This window comes from Netta rufina (genome assembly GCF_964035555.1).
Source record: "Netta rufina genome assembly, chromosome: 3".
In the NCBI taxonomy this organism is placed as follows: Eukaryota; Metazoa; Chordata; class Aves; order Anseriformes; family Anatidae; genus Netta; species Netta rufina.
The window spans coordinates 25,242,428-25,256,188 of NC_140125.1; the positions used below are offsets into that span (position 1 = coordinate 25,242,428).

The 13,761-nt window shown below is 40.0% G+C and overlaps 1 protein-coding gene across 2 annotated transcripts in view; it reads left to right on the top strand.

Annotated features, from left to right (window-relative positions):
• LPGAT1 (lysophosphatidylglycerol acyltransferase 1) overlaps positions 1 to 13,761 on the top strand; it is a 67,570-nt gene that overhangs the window by 28,992 nt on the left and 24,817 nt on the right. For both annotated transcript variants that reach the window (XM_084284224.1, XM_084284225.1), the window contains 2 exons: positions 4,494 to 4,589; positions 7,596 to 7,869. In XM_084284224.1, the coding sequence (XP_084140350.1) occupies positions 4,494 to 4,589; positions 7,596 to 7,869 (370 nt within the window). The remainder of the gene's footprint in view (positions 1 to 4,493; positions 4,590 to 7,595; positions 7,870 to 13,761) is intronic.

Here is a 13,761-nt window from a genome sequence, read left to right on the forward strand (position 1 = left end):
GTAGCAAAGTAGAATTCAAAAATTTTCTTGCAGCTTGACGATAGATTTCCTAAGGGCCAGGTCAGGAACTGTGACATACTTTTTTCTAGTGTTCTATAAATTCTTATATACAGATGATAGTGTTTCTTATCTGTTTTAAGCAAACTTAATCTTATTAAACACCAAGTTAAAATGCATTTGTTAATACATTTATTCCATTTCAGATTAACTTAGGTGGATAAAGAAAACTTTATCTTTTATTAGTGAAGTGGAACTTAGCTAAAAGTTATGCTTTAACAGAAGGGCTGGTCTGGTGTTGTTTGACTAATACCATAAGACAAGTCACAGAGAGCAAGGTTTCTGCTGAATCAGATGTGACCTTATTTCACTTTTTATATAGCTCAAAACGTTTGTTCCAGTTTGTGAGTGTTAAGGCAAACTCTTAGTAAGTTGGTTGAGGTCTCATAGCCTTTAATGCCTGTGTTAAAGAAGTAGATTAAAATATTGTTATTACTGCATTCTGGCTGGGTTAGGATTGATAAATTTGATTATTATTATTTTATTTTTTTTTAATTAAGAACAGAAACAGTACAATGGAGAGGAAAAAAAAAATGCATCTTGCAGCTTTTTTAGTACAAATGTCAAGACATGCATACCTGGCTTTCATTGTTGTTATGGACAGGTGCTTTAAAAATGAAAGTCAGTCTGTTCAGGTTGCTTTGTTATGAAATCTAAGCAGGGTGAAATGAAAACGGGCCTGTGAATAGGAGACACCTACATTTCCTATTAACTCATTAAAAACTATTTTCTGCATCCTGAACTTTGCTTAAGTGGAACTGGTGTAGAAAAAAGGACCTGAAACAGCATCCAAAAATTCTCTGTCCATGAACACCTATGAGCCTACATTCAAAAATGTTGAGTATCTTTGCTTAACCTACTTGAAATACATGTGATTAGAGACCCACATGAGATGTGCTGTTTTGTTCCTGAGGACATTAATAAAAGTGCCAGCACCATTATCCTGCAGTTTGCTCTGCTCTGCCCTTGGTAGCAGAACAGAAGGAATACCCATTAATCTAGTTTGCTTTCTGATTGCAAACAGGATGATTGTGTTTTACCCTCTGAACTCCCCTTTTTTGATTTTATGTGCTTGTGTGTATTCATCAATTAATATACATAAAATATTTGTATTTCCTTTCTGTACTTTATAGTACACCACTGCACAGGCTTACAGGCAAATTTGTAATCACTGAGCTCTGAAGTTTGCCTTTCTGTAGCCCACTTGGCAGCAGTATGTATGTTTTGTCCTAGTTAAAACTTATGTTATGCCGGTCTTTGATGCAGTGGCATCACTCCTTCCCAACAAGACTGAGGAAGTCCAGGCAAGGTTGTTAGAAACTCTTGTGTCACCTAAAACATGGTGAGATGGGACTTCAGACCCTGCAGATCAATGATCAGCCTCCAAGATAAAACTACAGCCATCTGAATTTGTGATCTAAATGCCCAGCTGGCACACAGCCACAAAAAGTGCTCTGGGAGGAGGGAAGCCCCAGTATTGCTGGGCAGTTCTTCCTCTTGGATTGCCACACATAGGGACCAAGGCTGACTCCTCAAAAGACCCAAACTGTTTCTTTTCAGGGAAGCAGATTATTATGCTTGTTCATCTCCTCTGGCCAAGCAGATTATGTTGGCTTAGCTTCTACTTGGTAGAATAGAACAATATTTGTAAAACAGCCAAAGTAATAGATGAACGCTGAGGGTCATATGGGTGCTGCTGCAGACTAAAGCATCATCAGTGGAATTTGAAAACTATTTTTAGCTTGATGATGACAAAGGATGCAGTTCTCTACAACATGTCTTCCCTAGGCTGGTGCGTGGACATGAAGAGGTGGTATTATGGTGCTTTGAGGAGCAGTAGTACCTCTCAGTAATGCTATGTTTTGTATTCTTGCCCTTGGGGCCCACCTTTTATTTCTTTTTTACTTCCCTAAGGCTTTCTCTTTTACTGAAACGGAGAGAATGTGAAGCTCTGAAAAAAAAAAAAAAAAAAAAAAACACAATAAAAATGTTTCACCTATATTAGTCTCAAGTGGGCAGTTATATCCAGGAACTAATTTTGTTTTTTTATCCCTCACGAATACATACTGTGTCTTTGTTCCCTTACATATTTAACATCTGGTAAGAAATGTCACTAGCAGACAGGAGAGGATACTGGCATGTCATAGAGAAGGAATGGATGCTTGCTTCTGGAGCAAAGTATTTCATGTCTTTCAGAGCTGCCCTTTTCTCTCAGACATGGTTTCCCCTTTCCACTTCCAGTGATGCTAGAAAGTCCAGATTCCAGTGTTCTAGCATTATCCAAAATCTTCAAATAGAAAGTTTGCTGATACGAAAAACCCACAAAAGTTACGGTGTTCTTAATGCATTCTGTGACGTTTAGATTTAGCTGAGATATCAGCTATATGTATAAGGCAATAAAGCATCTTTAATGTCCTTTGGCAGTTATGTTCTCCTAAGTGTGTAAAAATTTCACTTTGCTAAGCATCTGGCCGCAGTTGTTTAAGGATAAGTAAAAGAAGCAGGGTAGGTAACAGTTAGCTTTCTCCAAATACATAACCCAGGATTCATTTATAGCTTCTGTGGTCAAAAGGGAGAATAGGTAATCAGAACACTCCAAGAGAGGATTAGATTTATTTGGAAGGAAGACTTACTGATGCAATTCTAGATAGGTACTGCAAATTATCAAGCTTTTTTTTTTTTACAGAATCACAGAATTTTCTAGGTTGGAAGAGACCTCAAGATCATCGAGTCCAACCTCTGACCTAACGCTAACAGTCCCCACTAAACCATTTCCCTAAGCTCTACATCTAAACGTCTTTTGAAGACTTCCAGGGATGGTGACTCCACCACTTCCCTGGGCAGCCTGTTCCAGTGCCTCACAACCCTTTCAGTGAAGAAGTTCTTCCTAACATCTAACCTAAAACTCCCCTGGCTCAACTTAAGCCCATTCCCCCTCGTCCTGTCACCAGGCACGTGGGAGAACAGGCCAACCCCCACCTCGCTACAGCCTCCCTTGAGGTACCTATAGAGAGCGATAAGGTCACCCCTGAGCCTCCTCTTCTCCAGGCTGAACAAGCCCAGCTCCCTCAGCCGCTCCTCGTAGGACTTGTTCTCCAGGCCCCTCACCAGCTTCGTCGCCCTTCTCTGCACCCGCTCAAGCACCTCGATGTCCTTCTTGTAGCGAGGGGCCCAAAACTGAACACAGTACTCGAGGTGCGGCCTCACCAGAGCTGAGTACAGGGGGACGATCACCTCCCTGGCCCTGCTGGTCACGCTGTTCCTGATACAAGCCAGGATGCCGTTGGCCTTCTTGGCTACCTGAGCACACTGCTGGCTCATATTCAGCCGACTTTTATTATTATTATTTTTCACGAAACAAAATTCCCGCAAAACATGATCTTCAGACTGTCAGAGAATTACAGTGGTTCTCCATACTCTTTGGATCGTGATAAACGGAAGAGTATTATGTTACATGACTGGGTTTCACTGAACTTGGAGCAGTCTGTGCAGCCTTCTAACACAGGGAAGAGTAGAAGGCAGCCAGCCCAACGTATCATTGACAGCATGGATGAGACATTGGATCTTCCAGTGTTGGAAAGCCAACTCCTACTCCTCTTAAAATATACAAACAGGAGCTATAGAGGGGAAGGACCTTGGGGGCAGAAGCTTTTGCCTTCTGTTGTCTACTTCTGGAATAATTCTCTGACTTTAAATCTCAGAGGACGGAGCACATGCAGTATCTGCTTTTGCTGTCCTACAAAAACGATGGTCAAGGGGAATCTAATGGCTCCACTGTGCTTATGCTTTCTCACCACGCTGCTTGGCCAGGCAGGACAAGGAGCATGACTTAATGAAATTCTCAGGGACACATGTGGCTGCTCTGCCACGAGAGAAATCCATAATGGTATGCAGGCTGTGCATAGGTCTCAGTGAACGCCACTGCCCAGAGATTGTAGTGAGCACGTGGGGAGCATGTGCATGTCAGAAACGGGAGAACAAAATGATCTCACTCCGAAATAAGTACAAAAACGTAAGGAAAGATTTTTGTGGTAAATATAAAACACTTGGAGATTTCAAACACAAACCTGTGATGTTTTGTGACCTTTAACAAACACCAGAAATAGTTTTAGTTTGCAGATGACTTAAAGTTGTGACGGTGTGTCAGTAAGAAGTATTATACCTCCAGTGCAAAAAGACTGAGTAGAAATGACTGTAGCATAAAGCTAATAGAGTACAACTGTATGTTATGTTACAAAAAGATTCTTGAGGGAGAAACATAGCATTTGTGTAGCTTTATACTTTGATGCAAAAGGACTTTCTTCCATATATTTGCTAGCTTTATTGCTGTTATGAGGGTGACTGGTATATACATAAGTCTCTACACATTATATTTACTAAGCCTTTTCTTTTCTTTTCTTTTTCTTTTTTTTCTTTTTTTTTTTTTTAATTTTCAGGTTGTCCGTCAGATGATGTGGCTGATGGATCATATTTTTAAGTATACAAACTTTGGCATTGTGTCTCTAATCCATGGAGACTTCTTTATAAGACAGGTAAATAGAAACATGTAACGGTGCTTTGATTTATCCTTATATACGGGGTGTTTTGGTGTGACAGGACTTACTTGCGCAAGTCCTTCAGGGTTGCTTTGCAGGATGAAATAACTATGTTGAAATATGTGTGTATTCTGATAGAGTGAATCCAGTATATTCTGAAATTTGTTATTTTAAAGCTTATTTTATTATTTGTGTGGACATGAAAGTCTACAGGACTCGATTATGATGAAAGTCTTTTGTGAGAGTTGGACAAGCAAAGTACGTGGGTAGTCCTCTTTGTCTCTCCACTTCTGACTGCCCGTTGTTGTCCCCTCTCTTCTTCCCTTAGTGACCTTGAAGCTGTGCAGTCAGCCTGGTTAATTCACTGTTCTGACTGTCAGCATTTCAGATACAGAAAGGCAGGACCATTCCTTTAGACAGTGACACGGTACCAGTTTCAGGTAGTGGTGGACCTGCACTAATTGCAATGAATGGGTTCTTGAGGATCAGTTAGTATTTGAGCATCAGGAAAGAATGTGTTTGGACCAGCATCCTAAATGTTAATAAATGAAAAAATGATTTGTTATTTTTCTTATTTTTTTTCCCCCGGGCTTTTGTTTTGTTTTTGTTCTTTTTGGGGGGAATTTGTTAGCTGTTGATTAAACCATACTGTAAAAGTAGAAATGTAAAAGTACAGTGGTAAGTATGGATCTGGTGCTATGAACTGTAGTATCTAGCATACATGTTTCTTTCCTCTTTATTTTTGTCTAGACTTGAGCTCTGTGGGCAACCAGAGAAAATCCACATATTTTACATTTACAGAGGAGAAAAAGCTAATTTACTTAAAAAGAAATACTCACAGCAGTAAACATCTACAGTGAGATTTTAACTAAAACCAGAGTCCTGTTTAGAAAACATCAAGCAAAATTAGATAATAAAGCTAAGATCTTGAGATACATGACAGTGTACTGTGAGCGTATTGAAAAGAACAGGTGTGATACTTCATAATGTATTTCAGTGGTTAAAATTCACAAAATACACATTTTGAGGTACACGAGGCTGTCAGCTTGTTAATTATAATTTCTGAATGTGTTGTTGCAATTCCAGTTACAAAGCTGAACTATTACTGAGCTGCAAGAAATAGTTTTCCACATTCCTCTTCAAGTGACTGAGGTCTGCAACATCAAAAATAAAATATCGTCCTAAGTCTACATGCAAACATATTGAAAATAAAATGTTTCTGAGTCGTTTGGTAGCTTCTTATCAATGGGTGTAGCAGACATGCTTAGGGTGAGAGAGTAATGATCTTTTACCTAACTACAGAAAAGCCCTACTAACATTGGGATGAGCAAATACGTTATTTTTACAGAAAAAATAAACAATTTGATGATGGTGCAATATAACCGATTTGCTTAAAAAGGTACATTAGCCTCACTTTCATGAGCAGCAACAACGGCAGTTTTAGGAATGCTTTTGGTGCCTACTACAAGGAGAATGGTGCTTTCTCTTCTCCCATCGAGAAGTTGACAGGTAACCGAGGGTGTCAGTAACTTGCCGTATTGATGATGCAAATAGCATGGCACCCTAAAGAATTTGTCAGTGCTCTGCTGCTACCTGTTTTCTTTCCTCTAAAAGAAAGAAAGCTGACCCAGTGTTTGCTAAATTGCAGTTACCCACCTGTCCTATTTGCCAGGTATGTTTAGGTTTTGGAAAGTCCTGATATTTAACTTGCATACAGTTTATTGTTCACTGCTCTCTTCTTAAGTACTGTGCTATCCTGGAGTCCTGTGGTCTGGTGTCAAAAGACTGTTTTAACTGAGGAACTTTTATATTGCTCTTTAATTGCGTTAACATGAGCAGGCAGAGCATTTTCCTTCTTTTTCATGAGGTAAGTTTGAAATAATGGCAGTGGTGAGATTTTAAAATTTAGGATCCAGACTTTCACACAACTTGTCTTTAATAAAATACTGTTTCTTCTTGTTTTCCCTTAACACCACTACTTCCCTCTTCCTGCCAGGGGAAAAAAAAAAAAAAAGTACAGTGGAAGGTTTGTGACAATATCTTGAACTTAGAGAACCCTTAAAATGCTAATTCATGTAAATTCATGCCTGTGAAAATTTGGGTGGCTTGCTCTTGCTTTGTGTGGAGGTGGGAAGAGACAAGATTGTTGTTGAAGATGATGTAGATATTTCTGCAGTAATTAAAGACAAATTTTACTGTCTTAAGTGGAAAAAGTTGTCCTGATATGTTAAAGAGGAGAAATTAATGAGTCTTTTTCCCTACCCTTGGTCCTTCGGGTTTAATTATCACCTGGCTATAGCCCGTATACAGCTAATTATCAAACTGGAAGCTGGTGTCATACATCTAGTTGGCTAGGCTGTCTTTCACTTTTATTGCTGTGGGCTTTTTTTTTTTTTGTGAAGTTTACGCGAAGCAAAAAATGCTTCCCACTCAACAGTTTCTCCTAGAGGAAGAAAACCTGTAAACATCGTAAACATTCATTTTTCACATGAGGCTTTTTTCCTTTCATATGTGGTATGGAAGAGATCCAGTCCCCAAGTGTGCCCATCAGGGTGCTGATTTCAGCTGAAGGGAAGAACCAAGCGGCCTGGTTTGGGGAGAAATCCTCTGTTTGCTGTGGTGGGGAACACACCTGGCCTGGCCGTAAGGTCTGGCTGTGGCTTCTGGTGCCCGTGCAGCTCTTGTCCTGGCTGGGGCTGAGGGGAAGAGGTGTGTGGAAGATGATGCAAGGAAAGTTAGTGCTCGGCTAGGAGAAATTACTGGTGGAGTGCCCATTCACCGTCCAGATGTGTCTCCTGCAGACAAGTCACCAAATAGAGAGTTTCATCCTTGCTAGCAAAGATTTTTTTTTCAGATGGTTTGTGAAGCAGCAGTAGGTGCTCTGAGGAGAATATTGTTTGAGTCTCTGAAAGGGGAGAGAAATCTTTGAAATGTAATAATTATTGGTCTGATGTTGTCTCTTTTAAGCATTCATTTTACTCAGGCAGTGTTTTATTCTTATAGGGAAAAGCACACCGTGACCAGCAGCTTGTGTTACTCCAGGAGCATCTAGAAAAATATTACAGGAGCCGTAATCGGAAATGGATTGTTTTATTTCCAGAGGGTGGCTTTCTGAGGAAAAGGAGGGAAACAAGCCAGGCATTTGCCAAGAAAAACAATTTGCCATTTCTTAAACATGTCACCCTGCCAAGACTTGGGGCAACGCAAGTAATCCTGAAAACGCTTGTTGCTCCACAAGAAAACGGAACTCCTGCAGGGAGAGACGCTGTGATAAAAGGTAAAGATCACTGAACTCTTGTAGATAAAAAGCAAATTGAATGTCCAAGATGTTTGCATTGTTAAGCAAAACCTTTTATGTATATTGAATTGGTCTGTCTACATGTCAAATACACCCATAATGCACACTCATATTTATATAAATGTTTTCACGTTTGCTTTTATTTCCTCTATTTTTGTGTTGGGACAAAAAGGAAAAGAAAACCTTAATTTTAATTTGAGTTAGTCTGCACCATGACTGTGTGAATGCTTGTCTCAGCACACGTGACGGGCAGAGCAGATACTGGAATGAGCACCTGGCAGGATGAGAAGGTGGGGCAGCTCCTTTCTGCGAAACCAGTGGTTTGTGCTGCTCTACAGTACTATGGAACTGCAGTAAAAGTATTTCTGGAATATGGAATAAGCTACATTTAAATCTTTATTTCTGGCTTTAAAAGTAATTTTGCATCCAATACTGTGTATTTCATTCTTCTTGAACTATTTTCTATTGAGTTCAATTTCTTTTATTCTCTCCAGATTTTTATGATGACTGTCCTTTGCTACTGGGAGTTGTGCTGTCACTGACTGGATTTGAAAGATTGGTTTGGGTCTCTTGTATTGGAAGAGTTATGAGGGATCAAGAATATTCCTGCAGCATTATTGTTCTGGGATGCCTGGGCTGTAGGGGAGAGTACAGCTGGGATATAAATAATGCCTGTAGTTACGGGACTTGGTGCTTTTAGTCTCTCAGTTTTAAAAATGAACTTCTTGGCACTTTCAGACAGTGGACTTGGATCCTATTTAATCCAGTTGTGGATTTCTTTTACTTACTATAGAAACAATGGATAGGGGAATTGTGTTGTTCTCTTATTGGTGGGTGGTGGTGGTATTTCCATACCAAAATTATTATAATCATTTAGCAGTTTTACTCATTTGGAACCAAATCACCCAACCTAGTGAAGCCACATTCACAGATAATTTCTTTTTTTTCTGTGCTGAAGTTCAAATTTCAGGGTTAAGAGGAAACCTCATACAGAAATTACTTCCAGATTTTCAGTTTCAAAGTTACTTTTGCCAACATTGGAAATGAATGGAGATGATGCTCTTGCAGGAGTGGAAGGAATATTTTAAATGAACTGAAATCAAGCTGTGGAATGCATTAGAATATTTCCTTTCAGGCTATGTTCAGAAAAGAAGGACTCAAGAAAGCCCAAATTTTCTTAGGAAATTCTAGGTTCTAAAAAATGAGAAGGAAAAGGTCAGCCTGTTCCATTTCTTCTTCTCTCAAAGGCAGAACAGTGTGAAAAGTAAGTTCCCCAAATGAATTGCAGGTCTTCTGGTTCTGGAAGGGAACCAAACATATTTTGTTTTCATAATCTCAGATTTCTATCTTAGAGTGCAACTTCTCTGAACATCAAGCTCTGCTAGTTTTTGTTTGTTTGTTCGAGTGGTGTGATTCAGACTCTTGAGAAAGGGGTATCTGATAACAGTTGACTTAGTTGGGTAACAAAATAAATGACTCATCTCAGAAATATAATAAAAGTACATCTACCATCTACCCATCCTTCTGAAAACACAGAATTGGGGAAAAATAGGAGAGAAATATTTGATTTTAGCTATTACTCTTTCAGAGTAAAAGAGCACTGGACATGAAAACATAATAAAAGGGAAGGAAAAGAGAAGTAAAAATAAATTGTGTAGGCTAGGAAAGAGTAATATTTGACATGTGAAACCGAGCTATTTAAGTCCTCTCCTCTCTTAAGCTCACCAAAATGTTTTTACCATGGTAAAATTTTACCATTGTAAAATTTCTCTTCCAGAGATGTATGAAAGTTTAGTTCTTGATCTATACCTTGCATGGAAGACTCTTGCTCGAATCTTCTGCCTTCCAAATGCTTTTACTTTACTCTTGCCACTTCAGAAAATTGAGGAATATTTGTTCAGCTGAAGGAAATAAAACATTACAAGTTTATATAATTTTAAAGTCTAACAGGTTAGTGGTCATCTTTCCTTTTTATCTGTTTTATTTTTTCCTTTTTTAACCACTTGAAGAAACCCACCTCAGTGAAACCAAACTTGGGTGTATCTTCTTTGGTTTACCATCACTGAGTTGTGGATGCCAGAATTAGCTGCGTGTATGGTTTTGTTTTCAGCAGTGCTTTGCACAGAAATTGTGTGTAAGCTTTGTCCTTCTAACTGCACTCCCTTGCTTGGGAAGTGACTTTTTTGTCTTGGTAGCATCGCATTTGAGTTTCATGGTTCATTGAAAACATTTTTCCTCTGCACTACTTCTTCGTGTTCTCTGCACTGTGTTATTTAAGTGTCCCTGGTGTTCCTCTGTCCTGGGTTCCCAAGTTACTCAACTTACTGTAATAAGCTTTCTGCTCTGTTATTTATCATTCTCCCAATCTTTTCGTTACTTCCAAGTTTTATTACTAATGATTAGAGTTCATCTCCTCCCTCACCTGATTTTTGTTAAAATGCTTTATACATTAACTCCTTCTCAAAAATTATATCCCTTTCCTGTTGAGTTTCCTGGGTGTTAGTGCAGAATAGAAACAGGACAGCATAAAAACACTTGATGTCTGTCCATCGTCACCCTAACCCTGTGGGGACTGATGGTTGGGCTATTTTTCTTTGGTGTGTTTTTTTTTTTTCTTTTCCTTTTTTCCAGGGCACTTAGGCCACAGTTGCAAGTGAAGGGTTTCCTGAGTTGGAAAGAATTGATAGTCTTGAAGGTTTGAGAGTTCTCTTTGCAAGAACTAGCAAAATCTTCTGGCAAAAATCAACTACTCTGTTTTTTTTTGTTGTTGTTCTTTGGTTGACTTGTGTGTAGATCCAACTCTTAAGAAGGAACAGTTGGCAAATCAAAGAAGTTTGGAGCAGTTGCTGACTGAAGATATGCATTACAGAGCTTATTTTTAGTCAGCTGTGCTCTAGTATATTTTTTTATCCTGTTTTATTTTACCGTGCAGTAAATTCTGTCTGATAAGAGGATGCTATGAGCTTGGTCACAGCCATATTGAAATGTTACCTGTCTGTCTTCAGAGGTAGCACAGTACACTCAGTTTTGTTGCTTTATCTCAGAGAAATTCAGTTTTCCTTTCTGCAGAGCTGGACTCTGGACTTGTTTTTTTTAGCTCACGTTTTGATTCACTTTTTGTGGAATGTGACTTGGATAATGTGGGAAGGTGGACTTGGCTGTCGGTTTTAATCCTGTAAAGGGGGCTTCTGGTTTTGTTCCCAGGTGATTTCTTGCACAGAGATTTGGGCTGATGAGTAAGATGTTCCGTCTGAGTGCTAATTTCTGAGGAAGGAGTTGATTTTGAGGTCAGTGCTCCAGCTGATCACAAGAGGACAAGTAGAGGGCAGAATGTGTTGCAGGGGAGGCAATGGGCCTCTTTTGGCTGCATTTAGAGCAGTGTAAGCTATTCAGGAAGCCACACCTGAATCCTAGTGAATGCTAGCAAATATTTTCTTTCACAAGTGGAAGCTGGAGTCCCCAGGTTCACTCTCGGTTGATGGTTTCTTTCCTATTCCAAGTGCAATTTGACGGTGTTCCAGAGCTTGGCTGGAGGCAAGGTTTCCAGCTAAGCCTCTCTTTGTAGCTTATTCTTTTTCTCAGTGGTGACTACTGATGGTCTGCTGGTGGCTTTGAAGAGTCTGCTCCTAGTTGAGCCTGGATGGCAGCATTGGGTGGGAGTAACACCAGGGAATGAATGGAAGGGACAATGAGAAGCTCTGAGCATCAGTAAATCTCCAATTGGAGGTGGTCAAATGTCTGCTGTGTGAGCACCACAGAAAGGGAGAGCACTGCTGTCTTGAAGAATCTGCCTGAACTAAATAAAAAGCAACATACCATCACTGAATGCAGAGTTAGAACAAAAATAAGACACAATAGTTATGCAGATTTACCTCTGCTGGTGATTTAAAAAAAAAAAATAAAGTAGGAGACTGTTTTATTTTTATTTTTGTCTAGATTGGAAAACTGCCATAACCCCTGATTGCTCAATCTTGTCTTTGTGCACGTCTCGCCTTAGCACTCCCAAGGCAAGTGAGTACCATTGATACTGAGGTATATTTTTACCGTGTGGTTTGAGTACAGCCGTGTAGGACAGATCCCCGCAGGCCTGTTGTGAACGTTTATGTACAGTTTAAACAGAATTGTACTGATGGCATTTTGAGGCAATTTGAGAAATCAAAATCATCTACTGGGGCTGAAAGTGGCAAGCAGACTGATGCTGCGGGAGAAAAACGAGTCCTCGGAGAGATCAGCTTAAATTTGGCCTCTGCAGCTGTTTCTGCTGCTGAAGTCTCGGGCAGCCAGGCTGCTCAGTCTTTCAGCAGGTGCTAGAAATGAAGGATGAGAGTGTCGTTTAGTGGAGGTAGAATGTTCAAAAGGGTTTGGCTGCCAGAAACATCTGTAGCTGCGTTGGCCAAGACAAGAGGAGTTCTTGAATGGGTATACTCGATGCCCTCTTTTTCTGTTACAAATACCAGACCTGAGATTCACACCATATTATAACTTTTGTAGTAGCCTCTCCTGAGTTTCTGCTAGTTCAAAAGTCTCCTTCCACCTGAAAGCAGCATTCTCAGAGATGTGGAAGTCCGACCCCCTTGTGTTGTGTGCAGTTGTCCATCAGGATCTGCTAGAGCTTCGTGGCTTTAAAAATAAGCATGCCTCATAGACAGGACACAGCACAATATATAAGACCTGCTTGCTCAAAGGGAGGCCTGCAGAGGCTGAAGTTCCCTTTAGAATTATTATTTTTTTTTTAAACTTGGGGTTCCTGGTGGACTGCCAGAGGTGGGTCTTTCTCCCCACGCTGCCCTAGAAAGGGTTGGAGCTGATCTGAGGAGTCCATGCACAGATCTGCCCCACAAAAGCAGAAGGTAAGAAATCAGCAACGAGGAGGACTGCAGCAGTCTTCCCATAGTGAAGTTTGAAGCACTATCCACTGAAAGAATAGTTTGAAATTCTAGCTAAATATTTAATAAATGATTTAAAAACATTTTACTGTAAATAATAAGATAATGTGCCCATATTTATCTGGCGCTTTTTAATTACAATTAATGATCTTTGTTGCTTACTCAGACAATTTACTTGTCTTTGTCCATTCCCACTTTACATCTGGGAAAATAATAAATCGAATGGCCTTGTTTCGAAATCCATTTCTAAATGAATACTTCTGTGGATTTACTATTAATTTCATATTGGCTTCTCTCTAATACATTGCTGCTTTTAAAATGAAGGGCTCTGCACTTAGTGCTTTTCTTGAGAGCGCCTTGACAAGCACTCTGTCATGATCCTGGCAGGCCTGGAGCCTTGTGCTCTCATTTCACGTGTCTGTCAGCATTTTGGAATACAGTATTTCCAGAAGGTGACACTGCGGATATTTCAGCTTGACCTGTGTAGCTTGCACGTTGTCAGATTTTGGCACATTGCATGCTTCTAATAATTCATGAACTAAATGGTCTGACACACCGTCTCGCCCCGCGCAGGTACTGCATTTGCATTGGTAATGAAGTGGTACAGGTAGGCACCGTGACAACAGGAGGTGCTTTTTTAAGATGAGAGATATATGTGATTGGGTTGCTGGAAATGTCTTCACACGCTTAATTAAATTGAGTGCAAATTAAGTGAAATGCAGGTGGAAACCTGTGAGTCAGCCAGGTATGTTCTAGTTGGTGTGGCTTTCAGAGCGTGCCTCAGACTGTGCTGCAGATTTCTTCATGTGTGCGGTAGCTCCTCAGTAAAATTTGGGTGGCAATTTTGGACAAGATCAGAAGTTTGTCTAACCCCAAATCTTCTCTGTGGTTCCAAGTGCATACCAGAGGCAAAGGATGAACAGAGCAAACACACATCACACTCCTCCCGCCACACTTCTCCCTCACATTCTCCTAGCTTGTGATT